We start from the raw sequence: 20,318 nt of genomic DNA, 5'->3' as shown, positions 1-20,318 counted from the left end.
TAGCAGGGTGTTTCTGCTGCTATTTATCCACAGGGAAATAGCTCACCCTTGACAATTAAGAGAGATAAATCTAATAAAAGCAGACTCTGGTTTCATAAATATAAATTACTGAGCCCCTTCAGCAGGACTCCACTTGGAGCAGGTGTGAGGCACCTTCATCTCCCAGCCTGGATGTCGCAAGGGACCTGAACTTTCTCATCTGAGGCTACACGTGGTGCCTCCAGCCTACTTCTGCTGTCCACCTGCTCACCAGGATATCCCCCAGGCTGAACCCTGCACCACCAGCATCCTACCCACCCTCAGGCTCAGTATGAGGTTCCCTGTACCTCTGCAGCTCCCAGGTGAGCCCCAGAGAGCTTGACACCTCCTGCTCTGTGCACAGAGGTCACCTGTGTCCCTGCTCTGCTTCCTGCCCAGCAGCTAAAGCCATCAAGCTGAGACCTGCTGGGAATGGGGCTGGGGTTGTGCTGAAGTGCAAGTGGAACATGAGTAGAACAGTCCCTCAACAAGATCAGGTGTAGCTTATTCTCCTTCTTTCCAGCTTGCCTAGCACTGCTCTGGCTCAGCTCAGCTTAGCCCTGCGGCAGAGGGGTGGCCATGCTGCTGTGGCCATGTCTGTGGGACACTAACACAGGGCACAGGGTACAGTGCAGTGGGGCCACCATCCCTGGAGACACACAATGAGCCCTGGAATGCCACCCACCCCTTTGTGTCACAAGGAGAAACAGCAGTGTCTGGGCTCCTGTTGGTGTCAGCCTCCAAGTTATTTTGCATAGAAGAGGCAAATGCTTTGGGGGGGTCACAAGCACACCCAGGCCAGAGCCAGGGCAAGCAAAATTCACCTCTGCAAACACACCAAGAGTGCCAACAGCAGTGCTGCCCATCTGCTGTCTGCACGAGGCAGTGCCAGAGCACAAACATAGGGCACAGGTCTTGTGAGGAGCAGCTGAGGGACCTGGGGTCGTTCAGCCTGGAGGAAAAGAAGCTGAGGGGAGACCTTATTGCTCTCCACAACTCCCTGAAAGGAGGCTGGAGCCACGTGGGGATTGGTCTCCTCTCTCAAGGAACAAGGGAGAGGACAGGGGGAAAGGGCATCAAAGTTGCTCCATCGGAGGTTTAGGTTGGACATGAGGAACAATTTCTTCCCTTTGAGGGTTGGCCAGGCCAGGCCTAGGCTGCCCAGGGCAGTGGTGGAGTTCCCATCCCCGGAGGGGATTTAAAGCCGTGGAGATGCGGTGCTGAAGGTCACAGCTTGGTGGCAACCCGGCAGTGCAGGGTTAAAGGTTGGACTCCGGGAGCCAACCAAACCCATTCCGTGATTCTTTGGGGGTGTGCCCAGGCAGGACGCGGCGGCTACCCCCCTCCCCCCCCTACCCCAGCACAGCTCCGGCCCTGCGGCATCCCAGCCGCCGCACCCACGTCCGACACACGGCTCGGGAGCCGCGGTCCCTCCAGCGCCGCGGGGGCGGGGGCTGCCCCGCCGGCCACCGCGTCCCGGGCGAGGAGCGGAGGCTGCGCGCACATCAATGCTCAGCGCTGCGCCCCGCGCTGCCGGCCCCGCGCTGCCCCATCAGCAGTAACCGTCTGATTAATTCGCTTCCAGCAGGGAGCTGATGGGGCCAATGATGGAGCCGCTGCATCAGGCGCGCTGAAATTGATAGTTTTTCACAGTTACAAATGAGGAGGCTCCTCAGCTGCAAATGGCGCCCGCACAGTCGGACTCCGGTAATGATCATAAAGAGGCTCTCTCTAAACTGCGAAAGCCCCTGGGAGCGCGCGGGGGGCGGCTGCCGCGCTAATGAGAACTACAAGGGGCGAGCAGGCATGGAAATGGCTCCTCCACTCTTGATGTGCATTTAACTGCTTTTTTAGTGCGGCGGCAGAGCCGGGAACGAAGGAGTGATGAATGCAGCACAAAAGCATTTATTTTCCAATTCGGCAAAGTGGCTACGTTGGGAAATGTATGAATTATTTTAATTCACTCAACTGTCCTGAAACATCGTGGAGAGTGTGGGGAGGGAGGGGGTTGGGGGGTGGGGGGGGTGGGGAGTGGGCCATGCTCGCTGTCTGCTCCGGGGACAGGAATCACTCCTCTTCATAGAATCACACAATGGTCCCTACCTTAAAGATCATCTCGCTCCAACCCCCCTGCCACGGGCAGGAATGCCTTCCACCAGACCAGGCTCCATCCAACCTATCCATGAACACCTCCAGAGAGAGGGCATCCACAACCTCCCTGGGCTACCTGTCCTGGTGTCTCACCAGCCTCTCACCACCTTCATTTGGCTGCCCCAAAGTCAGGGAGCTGGGGGTGCCAACGGGGTGCAGAGATGGGGGAAAGCAATGGTCACCCCTGGCATGGTGTGCTGAGAGCAGGGCAGGTGGAGGAGGGAGGTCAGAGCAGTCCTGCCACCAAGTAGCAGCCCTTGGTAAGATGGAGGGAGCTTTTTGCTGTGCCCAGCAGGAGCTTCTCCCCAGCTCTGAACACCACCAGCTGACCGTCATGAAGGTGGACAGCCTCAGGGCCCCAAAGGCTGCATCCAACATCTGTCAGCAAACGATATGCTTACAGCCACAGGACCACCCCAGCACCAGAATCATTGTCCCCAAGAGCTGCAGCCATGGGGAGCAGGGTCAGAAGTGGTACTCACAGGGGTTGGGGCAGCTGCCAGGGATAGCCACGGCCTCGTTCCACTGGTCTGCACTGGAGACAGAGTAGGAGCGCTGGTGCATGCCGTCCGGCTTGGAGCTGAAGCCCACCAGGTTGATGCCGCTGATGGAGCGCTCTGAGTGCAGGGAGGTGCTGCTGGTCGAGTGGGGAGCACCTGCAAAAGAGACACAAACCTGGCATGGACCAACTCCCACTCTGAAGCATGGTGCAGGAAGGAGAAGCTGTCCTGCTGCAACACGCCCCCAGCTGGCCCTGCATGAGGACAGGCTCTGCCGGGGTGCCAGCCTACCACCTTCTCAAGGTGCTGTGAAAAAAACCCGGCCCACCACATGCCACTTCTTGGAGGGGCACCCAGCTGGATGGATTTCAGTGCAGCACCCCGGGACACAGAGCCTGGCACAGAGCTTCCCCTCCGGATGGACTCTGCAGCTGGAGTTCATGGTCTGCTCACTTTTCCCTGTAGCCTCAGGCACCTGGACAAGCACAAACTCATCCCACAGCCAGCACGTTCATCCTCACTCCTTGCCTGCACCCCCTGTGAGTCCCTCACAAGAAACACAACCATGCTGGAGGCACTAGGAGTAGATGGAAAACCCCATGGAGGATGTCCAAGGCACAAGCAGGGAACCAGACATCTGTAAGGTGGGACCATGGGAGGAAATTCCTCTTCCCATTAACTGGAAATCCCTGGAGCTGAGCCTGGGAGCTTGAACTCCCAAGAGAGGAGTGTTCTGGTGACTAGAGGCTGTCACAGAAGATCACTCAGTGACTCAAAATGGGTCAAGTGTTTCTGAATTATAGGAACACCCAACATTCCCAGAGCAGGGAACAGTTCCTCATGGAGCACAGATCTGGCTGCTGAAGGCTGCAGGCAATCTGCTGAAGAGAGAAAGCCGCCCTCCAGGGATTCCCCTGCACCTGTCCACCACAACCCTTGCCTCTGCCTTCCCTCAGGGCGTTTGGCTTCAGCCTCCGAAGGAAAGAGCTCTGTGAGCCCTTCTCCTGTTCCCTTCCATGCCTGGAGGCACAGATGCCGAGCTGGGGACACCTGCACCAGCCCTTCTGGCCATAGAGGAAAGGCAGAGTTCCAGCCACAACATCCTGACTGATGAAACCCTCACCCACAGCCCAACTCACCTGCTTGCTCCAGCCCCACCAGAGTGACCACCCCACAGCCACAGAAGGATCTGGGCTAAGAGAAATCAAGTGACTTGTTTCATGGAGCTGGCCTGTATGTGACTCCTTTCACAGAAGGCTGGAGAGCAGGACACTTGCAGGGACAGGTGCCCAGCTGGATCTGCTCCAGCTGTGTCTTCCCTGCACAGACCCAGCCTTGCTTTGCTCTCACAGAACCCCAGCATGCCTGGAGGTCATCCTGCCCAGCCCGGGCTCAAGCAGGGACACCACAGCCACCTTCCCTGGACTGTGTCTGGATAGTCTCTGAGTATCTCCAAGGGGCAGCCTGCTCAGGCTTCTGGGCAACCTATACTACTGCTCAGCCACCCTTAGAGCAGAGGAGCCACAGGTTTGTCCATAAGGTTGTGTTTCTGTCCCTAAGGAAAGGGATTTGGATGCCACTGGTGTCAGGACACTGCCAGAGGTGGCAGAGTTCCCAAAACAGCTTGAGAAACTCAAATGCTCCTCTACAGAAGGCAGCTCTAAGGCATGTGCTGAATGGAGGAGGATGTGGAGGGGGATGATGCAGGGCACAGATGGGTGATGTGGGCCATGGTGGAGGGAATGTGGGGCACCAAGGGATGATATGAGGCACAGAGTGGGGGTGATGTGGGGCATCACCCCTGCTCCAGGCACTCCTGCCATCCATAAGCACCTTTCCTTCATAGCCAGCACAGCCAATGCTTCCATGCAGGCACCCAGAGCTGAAGTCCTTGATCTCCTTGCCCTGTGAAGGCCTCTCCATGCACCCTGCCTGCAGCTCCTGCCCACCCTGCCAGCAACACAGTCACGCTCGCAGGACCCGCTGCCCATCAGCCACAGGTGCCAGGGCTGCGGCGCCCCTGGGGCAGGAGCAGCAGAGCTGGCAGCTCCTCTGCCTCCAGCCTGGCTACCTCTCGCTCCCCCCTCCCTTGCTCAGCGCCACAGAAACACGTGTAAAGCCCTGACACTGACTCTGCCTCTAATTAGCCCTTAATTTACAAGACACACTCGGAAGGGTAATTAGCTGGCGCTCCGCTCCTGACTGCCGCATCCATCTCCTCTGCCTGCTCCTGGGAGGGAGCTGCTGCCACTGGAGCAGGCACAACGCCACCCTCCCAGGGCTGGCAAGAGCTGGGTCCTGGGGACCTGCTGCTGGGATGGGACAGGATAGGATGGGATGAGCTGGGTCTGGATGGGATGTCCCCAGAGCTCAGACACTGCCTGCAGGCCCCAAGCCAGGCTGTGCTTGGAGAAGACGAGGGCCAAGTGCAGGCACCCAAGTACCCCAGTCCTGAGAAGAGCCAGGGCCATGTGATGCTGCTGTGGCCATGGCATCCTCCAAACCTGCTCCCATGGATGGATCTCCTTGGCTTTGTGGCACAGTGTAGGTAGGTGAGGCCAGCATCAGGAATAGGTGCTGCTGAGGTCAGACTCGTGGGGTCAGTGTCTCCTCCAAAGGAACAAGTGGCAGGATGAGAGGAAATGGCTTCAGTTTGCCCCAGGTTTAGGTTGGACATGAGAGACAATTACTGCCCCTTGAGGGTTGTTCAGGCCTGGACCAGGCTGTCCAGGGCAGTGGTAGAGTCCCTATCCCTGAAGGGGTTTCAAAGCCGTGGGGATGTGGTGCTGAGGCCATGGTTTGGTGGTGCCCTGGCAGTGCTGGGTTCATGGTTGGACTCCATGAGCTTAAAGACCTCTTCTCCCCAAAATGTTTCTGTGACTCCATGACTCTCAGAGCAGCAGCCCTGGGCACCATGACAGCCTGCCCTCAGCCCCACTCAGTCTGCTCTGGGAGCACCATGATGCCAGGGCAGGTGGGCACAGTTGTGGTGTGACCTACAGGACACCAGGCACATGCTTGGGAAAGCCACCGACGCATGCCCAGAGTCCACACCGCATGCCCATGGCCACCACCCAACCCCACACTGGAGCCCAGCATGAGCCTCCCAAGCCTGACACCTGCCATGAAGAAACAGTGCCCACCAGAACTTTGCCTTTGGAATGGAACAGCACTGCCACCACCACCAGCAACAGCTTCTGTAGCCTGCCCAGGAGCTCCCTGCACTGTCCTCCAGCTGCCTGGAGCCACCCCTCTGCAGAGACACACTCTCGCAGCCTGGCTGCTTGCCTGGCTCAGGGACCTCTCGGCTGAGCAGCTCTGGCTTCTCCTGGGGGTTTGCAAGGTGGTCCCAGCCAGGCCAGAGCTCTCAGGATTGCATCCCCTTGGAAGTGACACCTGCAGCTGCTGGATGTGTTCCCTCTAAACTAGGCAAGCAAAATGAAAGATGAAAAAGGGGCATGTGCTCTGGCACAGGAAGAGGATTCTGCCTCCATGCTACACTGCAGCAGACCCTGCCAGCTGTACAGCATGAGATGGTGATGGAGGTCACCCCAGGATGGGGTGGGGACACCCTGGCATGGAGCAAACCCTGTTTTGTTCTGCAGCAGACCAATAGCACACTGCAGGCTGCTGCTATTCACCACCTGCCAAACTGCATCCCAGGGAGCCACCAGTGACAGCCACCAAGGAGCCAGGGCTCCCAGGTACCTGTTGCCAGCTGCTCATGTTTACTCCAGATAAAGCTCAGAATTCCTGCAGGTCACCTCAGGGCACTGACACTTGAGGACTCTGCAGCTGGAGCATGTCCCAGAGCCACAGCTGCTCCAGGCTGTGTGGAGCAGGCTGGATGCTAACCCACCTCCAGCTGGTGGGAAACTCCTCAGTCCTGAGAACCAAAGGGTTCTGCAGGGGAGGAAGGAGCCAAGGAGGCTGGTGGAGCTGCCTGCCTCTGCCATCCCTGCTGGCACAGCCATCACTCACCTCTCACGTCAATGGGCGCCCAGCTGCCTGTGGCAGGAATGCAGCTGCCCGGGAGCGCTGCGGCTGCGTGCCCAGAGCTGCCCCCACCCTGGAGCAGGTCTGGAGCCAGAAGGGTCCTGGGCAGGTTGGTTTTCAGAGCAAAGCTCTGCATGCTGTTTGCTGCACACAGGCAGTTTTTTTCCTCCTGAAGAATTCCTACCAGCAAGGAGGCCAAAGCAGGCAGGCCAGCTCTCACCAGCCAGAAGCGCCAGGATGCAGACTCGCCATTGGAAAGACATCAACTTCCACGTTCTCCCTGGGAGATGGCAACGAGGCCAAGCACCTCTCCAGCCCCACAGGCATGGTGGGGCACGCTCTGGGATGACAGATGTCCTCCCCAGCTCTGCTAACAGCCAATGTGTGCACAAAACCCCCAGTCCAAACCGCAGCTGACCGAGGTTTCCCAGCCCTGCTTCTGAGCGAGGCCATCAGGACCTGGCAGCTTGCACACGGCGGGGGCCATCGCCTTGCACTGGGCCTCACAGATGCTCTGACACAGGGGAATCTCCTTCCTCCCTTAGCATGCTTTGGAGAGCACATTTTTGGACATATGCACACAGTGACTACACAACATCCCAGCTCCTACCAAGGGTAATCCACCAGGAGCATAAACCACCAGGAGAAACACCTCTGCATGGTCCAGACATCTCTGGGAGGACTGAAAACCTGAGGTGCCCACAGCTGGGCAGGAAGGGCTGACCAGGAATTGGTACCAGCTTAAGCTCCCATCCCAACCAAGACTCAGGAGCATGTAAGATAAGCCAAGGCATCTCAAGCCACCACACCAGACTCACCTCTGGTTGAGGTGGTGGCCAAGTCCATGCAGAGCATTAGCAGGACTCCGGCAAACAGGAGAAGCCTGCAAGCAGGTGCTGCACTGAGGGCTGCAGCCCACAACCCTTGGACACTTTGGGCAGTTGCAGCCACTCAGCCCTTCTGCAGCTGGAGCTCTAACCAGAGTTTGCCCTGCCTGCTCCCCTGCTGCTCCACTGCCCTCAGGGGGCTGCTGGAATTGTGTGGGCAAGAGGTGGATCTGCCAGGAGAGCAAGCAACAGCACATCTGGATAGGGACTTAGCACATCTGGACAGGGTGGCAGGGGCAGCCAGGACCCCTCTGACTCTCTGATCTGCTCCTACCACCACAGGTCTGCTGCAGATTCCCTCCTGTCTATACCACACTGTGTCTTGCACACAGCCTCCTGACCCTGACTGGGACATCGTCAGTGACAGAGATCCCAGGGACTCCAACAGCTCATTCCAGGGGTTAATTACCCTCACCAGTGACATCTGCACAACTTATTTCCAGCCTGATTTGTCTTGCCCCTGCTGCCCAGTACTTGATCTGCTGAGGAGCTCTCCATTACCAAATTTCTGTCCTTGCAGAGGTGCTTGCAGACAGAGTAGAAACATCTCTGAACCTCTTTTGTGACAAACTAACCACCCTGAGCTCCCTGAATCTTCCACCACGAGGTGCATGCTGCAGCATTTCCTTTTTTCCACAGCTCTTCTCTGAGCTCTCTCCATTTCATTCACTTTCATACTGTGGACACATGATACCCAGGAACTTCAGCCCTCCAGACGTGCTCTCCATCCCAGAACTGACAGCCACCACCACCACCTCAGAAGGGCCTTGACCACATCCTCCAGGATTCCTGGGTTAAATAATTCAGACGTGCTGATTCGAACACGTCTCCATCTCCTACCTGCTGTTTAATATGCTTCCTAATTACAGCTGGAATATGAAGAATTCATCACTCTGATAAGATACATCAGCCTGCCTCTTCCCAGACACCACACACAAGTGTTCACTGAAAACTGGCCCTTTCCTCCCCCCACCCCCCTGCCCTTTATTAACCATTTGACTGTTTCCACACAGTCAATAATGCTGGGTCTGAGGAACCATTACTTCCTAATCAACCTGGAAAAACAAGCAAACCTTTTCCCTGTCTTTTCTGGTTACTTTTTCTGTATCCCCTTCTGCAACCATGGCAATGGAGGCTCCTGAAACTAGCCAAGGGGGGACAAGGTGAGCTGGGAGATGAGCTTCAGGTACTAAATCCACCACTTTTGTCTGTGTGTTTCGTGGAGACTCCATGGAACATGGAAAAGCTGGAGGTGAGTAGCTTGGAAATATCCATGGCCAGTGATTGACAGGTACAGCACCATCACAGGGTGATCAGAGGCTGGGGACAAGGCAGTGGTCTAAGCAAAGCTCACCAAGTACAGGGCACAAGAGGAGTGTAAGGTCAAGACCCATGGTGGGGTGGTGAAGGAGACCCCAGTGCACCAAAGAGACCAGAGCAGGGAGAACCATCAGGCAGGACACAGGAGCTGCTCTGAGCTCTGCACCTCTGGGTCTGTGTTGGAGAAGGCACCAAGACCCAAGATTTGTCTCTTTTTTCAGGTAAAGCAGCTACAAGTGTGGGGGAGAGAGGAGGAAGGCAGCAGAGATGACAGACTCAGGCAAATGTCTGCAAAGAGAGATGCTCCTGGATGTGGCTGGCAGTGCTGGTCTTGTCCTCAGTTGACCACTGGTGTCCCTATGGAGAAAGGTGGTGGGAGGCTGTGCCCACCAGCTGTGGTGTGCTGCTCTTCCACCTCCTGGGTGACTGCTCTGATTTCTAAACCAGCAGCAGAATTTGCTGGATTATTTAACCTCTTCCCTCAACCTGCCCCGCTCCAGGCGCGGCGGCGGTGGGAAGCTGAGCAGGCACAAGGTGCCTGACCGCCCCGCTGGACCCAGACCGACGGCGACACACAGCCCCTTTGGGCAGCTGCAGTCCCAGCAAGGCTGGGAAGGGCAGCAGCTGGAATGCTGCCCACAAAGCCAGGAGGGTCACTCCGAGGGCTGCTCCCCATTAATCACTGGTGGCGGCTGTTGGTCTGCAGAGCCTGGCGAAGGGCTGCGTGGCAGCGAGAGCCTGCGCCCGTGGTGCCAGCTGGCCGTGCAGGACCTCACCGGTGCTAGCAACCACCTCCCTGCAGGAGCCTTCAGCTTCTGCTCAGTAATTATCACAGCTCTAGCACGATGCTGTTGTTGTAGTTGTTCTTTATGCAGACACAGGCACGCAGATGCACACAGCTTGCCCAGCTCGCTGCCCTCTGCCTCCTCCTGTCCCTGGGCACTCCTCACTGTCCAGACAGAGGGGGAACACTTTGTTTCCTCTTAACCCAGATTAATGCATTTTTAAGCAGTGCAACAACCTTCTTTTTGATTCTAACTTTCTGGCATCCACGAAAATGTTCTTTAAAAACTCCTAATTATGTCTCACTTTTTTTTTTCCCTTTTTTTTTTTTTTGTTTTTGTTCTTTTTCTGTTTAAATTCTTTTTCCCCAATGATCTGGCTCATAATTGCTTTCAGCCTGGTGAAATTGGCTGGGATCCCCATTTTTGTGTGTGTCTGTCTGTGCTTAATACCCTATTTCTGCTTTGACTTTTCCTCTGCCTGAACTCCGGCACCGCAAAGTCAAGGTTACTTTTACCTAAGCCACTAGGAAATGTCAGCTCTCCTCTTGTTCTCTGCACCTGCTCAGATGCTGCAAGGAACCCTGGTGCTCTGCAGGGGGGCTGTGGCACTGCTGGAAAGCAGCAGGATTCAGCCTGCAGAAGCTTTGGTGTCACTGGGTCAAGCACTTCTGTGACTGTCACCACAACACCACCGCTCACACTCCAACACCTTACACTGCGCTTCCGAGACGTGCAAACCAAGGTGCTGGGGGCAGGCAGTGGGGAGTGGAGGAATGAAGAAAGGTCCTGGTCTGGGATCTATCTTTTGGGCTGTAAATGTGACCAGAGGTGTCACTTACAGTCTCTGCAGAAGCCTGAAGCCCAAGGCAAGAAGAGACAGCATGCAGCTGAGAAGGCCAAGAGAGATGCCCAGCTTGGCACAGGACGGATGCACACAGAGGCTGCAGCAACAGGAGCCAGCATCTGATCTGCATTTATGGGCAGGAAGCTGGGTCTGAGCTAGAGCTGCAGGAAGGAAGGAAGCAGACCCACAACCTTCTGGGTTTGTTGCACAAGTGTGGACCTGGACAAGTACTGCAGGGAATGATGAAGCAGCAGCTGCTGCATACAGCTCACCAATGCTGGCAGCAGCAAAGGCCACTTGGCTTATGCCAGAATTGTGATTTTCTTACACCACTCCTGTTTCTGCAGCTCCCTGCTCAGAACCTGCTCTCTGCAGCCCAACTCACCCTGTCCAGAGGCTGCCTGGCCACAGCCGCACCCCACTGATGTGCACAACCCCAGGACAGCCCGTGGTCAGCTGGGTGCCTTGAAGATCCCAAACTGAACCTATGTGCCTGTAGAGCAGAGCATCAGAGTGGTCAAGAGAGGGGACCCAAGGCAGGATGAGCAGGGTGACCCTTCTGCACCCAAGCAGAGATGAGCTGACTGGTGGCAGCAGGAAGGGCACCAGCTTGTGCCTGCAACAAGCTGCTCCGTGCCCCTCTCCCTCTGGCAGCACACACATGGTCTGTAGGGAGGAGCAAGCAAGGTTTCCTGAAGGAGGTCCTCATCTCCCTGAGAACACCGGCCACCCCATCGGTCCAGGCTTCCTTGGCAACATGGGGCAAGTGTTTTGCACAGGGATTTTCACAGGTGGCTACAAATCAGACCCTCTTCCTTCTTCCAGGTGCCCTGCAACACCCAGAGCCAGATGTTCAGTGATGCAGAATGCTCATAGCTATGACTCCAGGTCTGGCTCACTGCCCCATGCCACAAAGCCATGTGCCCATCTGGCCTCCCTTGGCACCTCCACTGTCCTTGGGCTTGGATCTTCACAGCCTCCTGCCTGCCTTGATCTCCTCTCCTCCCTGTTCTTTTCCTCACTTTCTCCAAGGCCTTTTTCCCTGTTCAGCCCTGCCATGCACAGCTCCTTTAGTGTTCTAGCAAGTAATAAGTGCATCAAGTCCCAGTAATTATCTCTAATTAGGGTTAGTGATTATACTGTTGGGTTGGAGAAAATCAATCTCTGGTTTCCCATCAGGGAGGGCAGAGAGAGCTGGGTGAGGAGGGGGAAGAGCTGGCAGCTCCCTCCTGTGCTCCCATCCCTCCCACAGCTTCTCCCTGCCTGGCTGCTCCCAAGGACCAGGGGCTCTGTGTGGGGAGATGGCTCTGGATGGCACCTGGGCACAGCCTGGCTGCTTCACTGCACCGGACAATGAGGAGGGAAGCCCACCCTGGGGACAAACAGCAAAGCCAGGGCTGTGACAGCATCTGGATGCTCTCATCACAGCGTGAGTGGCCACTGTCACAGAGCAGGGCTGCACCTGCAGGTCCTTCTCATGGGCAGAGCCCAGCAGCTCAGTGTGAAGCTCTGCTGGACACCCCATGGAGCAGCAGCTTCAGCTGGTGTGCCAAAGCAGGCCCAGTTCAGACCCACAATACTGGTGTGCACCTCTGCCATTTCAGGTGGACCTCCAGCACCTTTCTGCACCTGCTCTATGCACAGCCACTCCTATGGTGCAGATGGACAACCTGAGGGACCATGAGAAGCAGCTTGCCAGCCACCCCAGGTTCCCCAACAACACCAGAGACGACCCGAGTCTCCCACCTACCATGGCCCTGCCCAACACTGCAGCCTGGCAGGGGCAGGAGGGCAGCCTGTGGTGACACAGCTGGCAAGCTCCTGGCTTTGGTGCCCAGCAGCACATCCACAGAGCCCCTGTGGCTTTCACCAGAAGCTGAGGATGAGCTGAAGTTCATGGACTCAGTAAAACATACAGAAAATGAACACTTTGATGGTGAATCTACCACAGAGGGCACAGGTAGTTGAGACCCTTGAGCAGGGAGAGGACCCTCACCCATTTCCCACTCAGAGGTTCTGCAGAACAGGCAACAGTGACTGGCCACAGGACAACCTCTCTAACCCACAGGTCCACACCAGCCCCACCTCACAGAGGTGATCACTGCCCAGGCAGGTGCTTGCTGATCTCCTCCCACCTGAAGGACAGTGGGTTGGAGATGAACTGGCAGAGTGAGGGTCAGCACAGACCTGAGGGTGATGGGGATGGTGATGAGGAGTGAGGTGGTCTGACATTTCAAGATCTCAGAAAGATTTCTGACAGGATCTAGGTGCCCAACAACACTGAAAGCAGCAGGAAAGCAGGAGCAGCCCAGGGCTTAGGAGAAGAAGATTTCCTTCTGGGACATGGGATCTGACCCCTACACCACTGCAACACTCTCAGAACTATGTACACGTCACTTACACCAACACTTGTCACCACCAGCCCCTACTCCCGTGTTCCCCCTGCTCCAAGGGCCCAGCTGGAGGCTCTAAGGACTGACAAACCAGAGCTCCCTGCACACAGCCACACTTCAAACCTGAAAAAGGCTAAGTTCTTGGGAAAGTAAAAACCCATTCTTAGGCTTGTGATGAGTTTGGCTTCATCTCTGCCTCAGTTTTCCTTCTCTGGACAGAAGCAACAGCATCTGAGAGAGCAGAGTTACAGTGCCTGGCAACACAAAAATCATCCTGACTGGCATACACTGGCCAAAGAGAACCTCAAGCTGACCCAGCATCTCCTGGTCCTTCAAGCTTCCATCCAAAACAAGAGCTTGGCACTGAGGTTAGCTGCAGCTCTTCTGCCTCATCCCATCCCTTCAAGCTCCCAATGCAACCCTCCTCCCCCCCATCCAGCCCTGACCATTTCTACCTTCTCCCCAAAGCAAATCCTTGAATCCCATGGCTCCAACCCCACATTTGGATGCATCCTCCTGCTCCAGGCAGCAAGATAAACATTCCTATGGTGTCACCATGTGAATGGTAGAGTGACTTTAGAGTATTTATAATATACATGTGAATTTGCAGTCTTCTATACATGATTCATGATGCAAAATATTAATTACAGATAACTTCCACTAAATCTCTCATCTTCATCTTCAGACTGCAAACAACCCTTTAGTGCATTATTGGGAAGGATGCAGGTCCCACACCACAAACATCACAGACAGACCCTCACCACCTTCCTTTCAGCTTTGGCCTCCCCACGTCCAAGTTCCTGGCCTTGGGAAGTGCCAATGCTGCAGCAGGGAAAGGACCCAGCTGGAAGTGAATCTCTTGGCCTGGGCACACACCTCAGCAGCTTCAGGGGCTGCTGCCCCTGCCCATGGAGCTGCTTGTCACCAATACAGCTGTGGTAGCCAGGAAAACTGGGCTGGAAACCTCTGCTTCAATTAGTTGCACTGAAGCAGAGCAGCACGAGCAGGCAGCCAGCTGCAGCATCTCAGACAAGGGTGACAGCAGAAAACTGAGTGTCCCCAGCCCTTCAAACGACAAGGGGCCAGGGCAGGCCCATCTACATCTGCAGACTGAGTGAAGTGGCAAGGACCACCAAAAGATGAAACAGAAGCTGCCCCTCTCCATGGGCAGGGAGACTCTGCAGTGGCACATCTGGAGGAAGTGGAGGAGAGCACCCACATCTGGTAACAAAACAGCTGGGCAGGGTTCTCACCTCTGCCCTGGTCCTGAGCAGAGCCTCTGGCTGGGGGCAGCACTGGACAGGTTGCTCTGGCATCCCTGCTGATAATTAGATCAGGGGCACTGAAATCAAGAGAGGAGTGCTGCAGGAAGCACTGAGATGATGAGAGGGAGCCATGGAGGCAGCCAGGGATTTCAAGAGCAGATCCTGTGCATGGGGGCAGGGAGCAGACCAGCCACAGGGGAATGGGTAAGCCATGGGAGCAGCAAGCTCCAGCACACCACGAGCAGCCAGCAAAGCACATCAGCACACAGGGACGCTGGGGATGCATGCTCCTGGTGACTGAGGCAGGGTGAGATGTGCTGCTCCTGCCCCCATGGGCTGTCTGTGGGGCAGGGAAGGCAGCTTTGCTCCAGGGATGGGAGCTGGGCTCTGCCACATCCCTTTGTAGGGGACTAATGAGCCTGCTTGGACCTGAGAGAACAGGGCGTGCAGCCACAGGCAGGGGAAAGGCAGGAGATGATCCCAGCAGCCTCCTGCCTGCTGTGACCTGCACCACTCTGCTCTCTGCTGCCTCCTCTTCCTCAATGTCACTGTCCCCCACGGCGAGCAGCGGTGTGCCAGGGAAACAGGTTTTCCCTTTTCTTTGTTAATTCTTCCCTCATTACATTTGAAATTCCACAATCAGTGTGCACTGTAATTGTCGAATTTGATGCTAATGATTAATGAATTAAACATGGATCCATCAATTAGTCCTCGGAGAATAATTCTGCATAAAGCAGCGGATAATGTAATTACAGTAACAAAGATAATGAGATGTTAACATCGACGGAGCCCGACGTGACATGATCACAGCAGGCTCAGCAACCCCGGCCTGGGGGAGCCCATCCCTCACTCTGCAGAGGCAGAGCATCGGGGGGCAGAGCGTGGCACCGGGGCTGGCAGGGTGCCCTGCTGCCGCCCCGCTCCCCAGCACCGCCGGCTGGCCGCGGCGCGCTGCTCTCGGCCCTGCGCCGCCCCGCTCCGGCACGGCCAGGCCAGCGTGCGCCCAGCCAAGGCCCTGCGGCCGCCCGGACGCCCAGCACCACCTCCAGCCCGGGCCAGGCTCCCGAGGCTTTGCCGGTGACTCTCCACCACCCCGCTGGGCACCGTGGCCAAGGGCACAGCATGCCCAGTGCCGTGCCAGAGGAACTGGCTGGCTGCCTGTGAGCCAAGGCAAGCGCTCAGAGCTCGGCAGGGACCGGGGGTCCTCACCCCCTCAGAGCAAACACAAGCATCAGCCAAGACGGTGCCCCCCAGGCAGGGGCCACCACCACTGACACACTCAGGACAGTGTTCTCCCTTGGCCACAGCAGCAATCTGCCACAGGAGGGGAAAGAGGAGAGAGGAGGCAGAAGGCTCACACGCAGCCTGCTGTCAGACCGTGCAGACTGCTCCTCGGGATGAAGGTGACCAAGTGACATCAGCCCCTTCCAGCTCTCCCCCACATATGTCTTGTGCTTCAGCTCACACCCCCAGACTGCAACTGGGTTCACTCTGCTCAGCCTCCTCCGCACTGCAGACACTGCTGCAATCTTTGCTCTCCCACACAGCCTGGCAGCAAAGCCCACGGGGGGCTGGTGGTCCTCAGAGAGCTGCAGAGCCCCACATGACCACCACAGAGCCAGGCAGAGCTGTCCCCTTTCACCTCCTCCCCTAAAGCCAGGCTCTGTCTCTCCCACAATTTATGTGCCCCAGACCCACCTCCAAGGTCCAGCCCAACTGGGCACTGCTGGCCAGGAGTCCTCTCTGGGATGACCACGCTGGCTCAGCACTCCTGGCTGAGGTGGAGCATCTGCCCTGCTCCTGCTGCTGGGTCTGACAGCCTGCTGCTGCCAGCAGCCCTGCCTCGTGTTGCTGAGTGCAGTCACAACTACTGAGGGATCTCTGCTCCAGCCTCCTCCCCCAGTGCAGGTTTCCCAGTGGTCAGTTCCTTGCCCTCCTTTCCCTCTGCCTGCTACAGTGGGCACAGGCTCATGTGTTCTGTTTGCCCACCTTGCCACCAGTGGTGCCCTCCATACACCATGGCCACAGGCTGTGTGCTTCATGCTCCATCCTCTGTGTTGGCTGTTGTGGTCCCCACCAAGCTCTGCAAAGCAAGAACCTGGGGCTGCAGCTGTGATGGGACCAGTCCCCTGCTCAGTGGTGCTGTCCCACTCTCTTTCTGGCACCCCACTAAAAATCCCTTCTCATCTCCCCATGCACTGAATCAGAGTTGCTGTGTCCTCTGAGCCAGAAACACACTGCTTAAGCCACAGAAGGGGTGAAAAGGGGGTGAGCTTGCTGAACTGCAGCACAGGGACATCTGAGGCTTCCAGAAGAGTGTAAGAGAAGAGACATTCCAGTGGGAAGAGGACCTGCAGGGATCTGAGAGAGCCACCTGAAACAGCACTGCCACACCTGCTGTGGATCCGTGGTGCAGGCTCCACACTCACAGCCCACTCACACCCAGAACACAGCATCCTTCAGCTCTGGCAACACCTCCATACCCTGCCCTCTCCAACCCAAACACCACTTGGGTTTGCCTGGCCCAGGAGACCCTGCACGGTGCCCATGCCACCTGATGAAGCTGGGGCACTGCTGGGCACCAGCTGCTCCAGCTGTGGTTGACAGAAGCATGCCTAGAATCTGACCCAGTACTGCTCAAACCCAGAGTCTCACAGGTGTTTCCACTACTGGATCATGGTCAGCACCATCTCACAAAACCAGGGAGGATAGGATAGGATAGGATAGGATAGGATAGGATAGGATAGGATAGGATAGGATAGGATAGGATAGGATAGGATAGGATAGGATAGGATAGGATAGGATAGGATAGGATAGGATAGGATAGACCAAGTTGGAAAGGACCTTTGAGAAACCAAGCAGAAGTTGCCAAGAACCCTTTCTCAGCTTTCTCCAAAGGCCAGCACCCAGTTCTGCTCTTGTGTGACCTTGCTGAGGAGACAAAGAGCAGAAGGCCTGCCCTTCAGGACAGGATGGGGCTCTTAGCAGCACTCCAAAGATGCATTCAAAGGAGAAACAGTTTCATCATAAAAAGTATGAAGTTAAGATACAAAAAGCTGCAAAGTGCCCTGACAGAGTCCATCAGGACACTTCTAGTATGAGCCATGTGGGGTCCCTCTGGAGACATGCACACTACCAGCCCCAGCCCTTGGTCCCCAGGCCCTGTGGCACATCTCAGCTTTAGCCTACATACAGTAACTCTCTCCCCCAAAGCTGTGCCCAGCCTGTACTGCTGCCTGGGAGGGTGTCCAGGTGGGTCCCTGCATGAGCCAAAGCCCTGCCAGGAGCACCCAGAGCTTCAGCAGCCAGCACAGCTGAATCACTGCTCAGAGCAGTGGTGGAGTCCTCATCCATGGAGGGGTTTCAAAGCCATGGAGATGTGGTGCTGAGGGCCATGGTTTGGTGGTGACCTGGCAGTGCTGCATAAAGGGTCTTGATCTTAAAGGTCTCTTGCAACCAAAACTATTCTGGAATTCTGTATTATCAGAGGATCAAATTTGGCTCAGTGGTAGCCAAAAGACTCCAAACACAACAATTTGGAGACACAAGTCTCCAAACTTCTGCTTCCTGACTATGTCTGCACCAAATCTCTGAAGATGTAGAGCTTCTGGGTACACAATTTACATACTGAGAAGCCAAATACAAAATCCAGCAGGGCTGAGGCTGGCAGGGGCTCTGGAGGTCATCTTGCTCAAACAGGGCCACCCAGAGCCCTGGACCATGTCTGGATGGGCTTTAAGGAGGCAGATGACACAACCTTCCTGGGCACACACAGCATCACATCTGCAGAAGTGAGCCATGAGTCTGGCAATGCCCTGTGCCTCCCCAGGCAAGTTGGACAAGGGGAGCACCTGCAGCTTCAGCCAAACCCCACTCTGGCTGCAGGGGAAGCTGAAAGGACAGAGTGCAACCACCCCCTGAGCTCTGAGCCCCAGGGGTTTCACAGAGGGAAGCTCCTGCCCTCCTCCTCTTTTATCTAGCCCCAAGTTGTGCTGCACTTTGGAGGTTGCTTGGAATCCCCACCATGTGCTGCACAGACATTTTTCACCCACAGCCAAGGCGGTGTGAGGAATCTTAACTCTTTTTTTCTCCTTCTCCCCTTTATCTACTGTTTCTTCTCTCGCCCCCAGGTGAGGACTGTGCATGTGGTGGACATTAATTAGCACACTCACTTACCTTGGCAAAGCTCAGGTCACTAAAAGCCCAAGGATCACCTGCTTTCAGGTCTAAACACAGGCCACTTGGGTTTACCCAGACACCCCTGGTGTCAGCCAGCACATCATTCAGGTCTCCAAAGCTCATGTCCTCTGAAGATGAGCTTGTGCACTGGCAGAGAACTGCTGGTTTTAAGCTGCTTCCCCTCCAGCTGCCCATGAATCAGGTGAGAAAGGCCCAGTGAAGCCCAGCAACAGCCCCAAAGGCAGCAGAGCCGATCTGAAGCAAGGCAGATTCTTTACTGACTCCCAGCCAGGACTCTGCATTCCAGAAGGGTGTGAGCAAGTTGTGCCAGAGGATTGTCACTGTGCCACTGCACTTACCCTGGCAACTGCATCCTCAGCTGTAACTACTCTTGGGGGCATCAGCATGAGTTGAAAACATTCTTCAGCAAACCCCTCCCCATTTGTGTACCAGGAGATAAACCCTCCCTGACCCATGGAGATCACCACCCACAGCCACTACATGCAAAGCCTGGGCAAAGCTCAGGGTTTCTGTGCCCTGAGATGACGCAGCAGCTCTGGGAAGCACCACAGCATTCAGAGGGATGACAACAACCAAAGAGTCTCAGAGTCACAGGTTTCTAAACTGGAAAATCCCCATCTGAGCCCCTGCACCCCTGCAGGCAGTGCCACGTGTGTGAGCTGGGTGGAAGCCTCACCTGGTCAGAGATAACCAATCTCACTTCAAAGCCTTCCCATGGTGCCAAGTCCACCAGCTCTCCAGATAAACCATCCCAACATTTCATTACCCTCCCTGCCAGGAAACTGCAGCTTCTCTCCAGTTCAAATTGCTGTGGCTGCAGCCCCCACATGCTGCATCTCCTCAGACTCTGCTGACCAGACCGAAAGGCCTCCTGTCCCAGTGCAGGCTCCTTGGCGCTGCCTTCCCAAGCAGCAGCAATCAGGAACCAAGCCACATCTCAACCACCTCTGAGGCAGCTGCTGAAGGCAGGATCTGGGGTTACAGGAGTGAGTGGTTTGCCATCAGCCTAGGCCTCTCTGTGGCCTTTCTTTGTGTTCTCCCTACAGCTCCCATGACCTTCTCCAAGATGGAGCCTGGACAAAGCTCCCTGGCAGGATGCTAAGCAGTACCACTGCACCATGGTAGGATGGTGGCCATGCTGAGGCATGCCAAAGCTGTACAGGGGAGGGTGATGGAACTAAGGGGAAAGAGCTGTGGCAGAACACAAGCAGAGCTGCACACCCTTGGTCAACAAAGGCAGCAACTGCCCCCACTGACTGGTGGCTGATGTTCTCTGCAGCCTTGTCCTGCAGCCACAGCAGGCTTTGCTGTTGCACCTTTGGCACCACACAAGCACAGTGATGTCAGCCTGCCCCATCCCCAGGTGTGTGACACTGAGGACCTCAGCCAGCTCCTGGCATCCCTTCCAGCTGCACCCATCTCACCAGGCCTCAGCTCCAGAGAGCTGTGGTGCACAGCGCCCTGACAGCAGGACCCACAGCGCAGAGCAGGATGGAGCAGAAGTGAGGACCTGCTCACCCAAGCCCACTGGCAGTGGCACAGAGTGCAGCACCAGATGGTGAAGGATCTCTGTTATCAGCAGCACTATCAGCACTCCTGAAGTTATCCTGAAGAGTGGAGAGGACTGACTCTGCCACCCCAGGCTGCTGCCAACAGCTGGCTGGGAAGAACATGTGTGGAAGCCATCTACCCTGGCCAAGGATGGCAGTCCCAGGACAAAGCAAAGGCATGGCAGTGCCCTGGGAAATGTGAGCAGGAAAGCTCTGAGTTCAAAGTCTCCCCTGGGCAAGTGAGATACCTCCTGTGTCAGGAGAAGCAGTAAGTAGTGTGGCATGAAATCCACGAGAAACCAGAGAGCCTCCCAACCTCCCTTCCCCACTCCCTGTGGCAGCTGCACACAGAACTACAACCCAAGCCCCTCACTCTCTCTAGGGGAAAGTGAGGAGGAAATAGGGGGGC

At 56.1% G+C, this 20,318-nt stretch overlaps 1 protein-coding gene across 4 annotated transcripts in view; it reads right to left on the bottom strand.

The window, feature by feature from the left end:
• The window catches only part of AGAP3 (ArfGAP with GTPase domain, ankyrin repeat and PH domain 3), a 99,623-nt gene that overhangs the window by 15,804 nt on the left and 63,501 nt on the right, over positions 1 to 20,318 (bottom strand). For all 4 annotated transcript variants that reach the window (XM_068146155.1, XM_068146156.1, XM_068146152.1 and 1 more), the window contains exon 12: positions 2,652 to 2,825. In XM_068146155.1, the coding sequence (XP_068002256.1) occupies positions 2,652 to 2,825 (174 nt within the window). The remainder of the gene's footprint in view (positions 1 to 2,651; positions 2,826 to 20,318) is intronic.

The sequence above is a fragment of the Melanerpes formicivorus genome, unplaced genomic scaffold (genome assembly GCF_026170545.1).
Source record: "Melanerpes formicivorus ecotype bairdi unplaced genomic scaffold, bMelFor1.0.p_v2 SCAF_13, whole genome shotgun sequence".
Classification (NCBI taxonomy): Eukaryota; Metazoa; Chordata; class Aves; order Piciformes; family Picidae; genus Melanerpes; species Melanerpes formicivorus.
The sequence above is the reverse complement of the archived record's forward strand: the minus strand, read 5'-3'. Positions and strand labels throughout refer to the sequence as shown.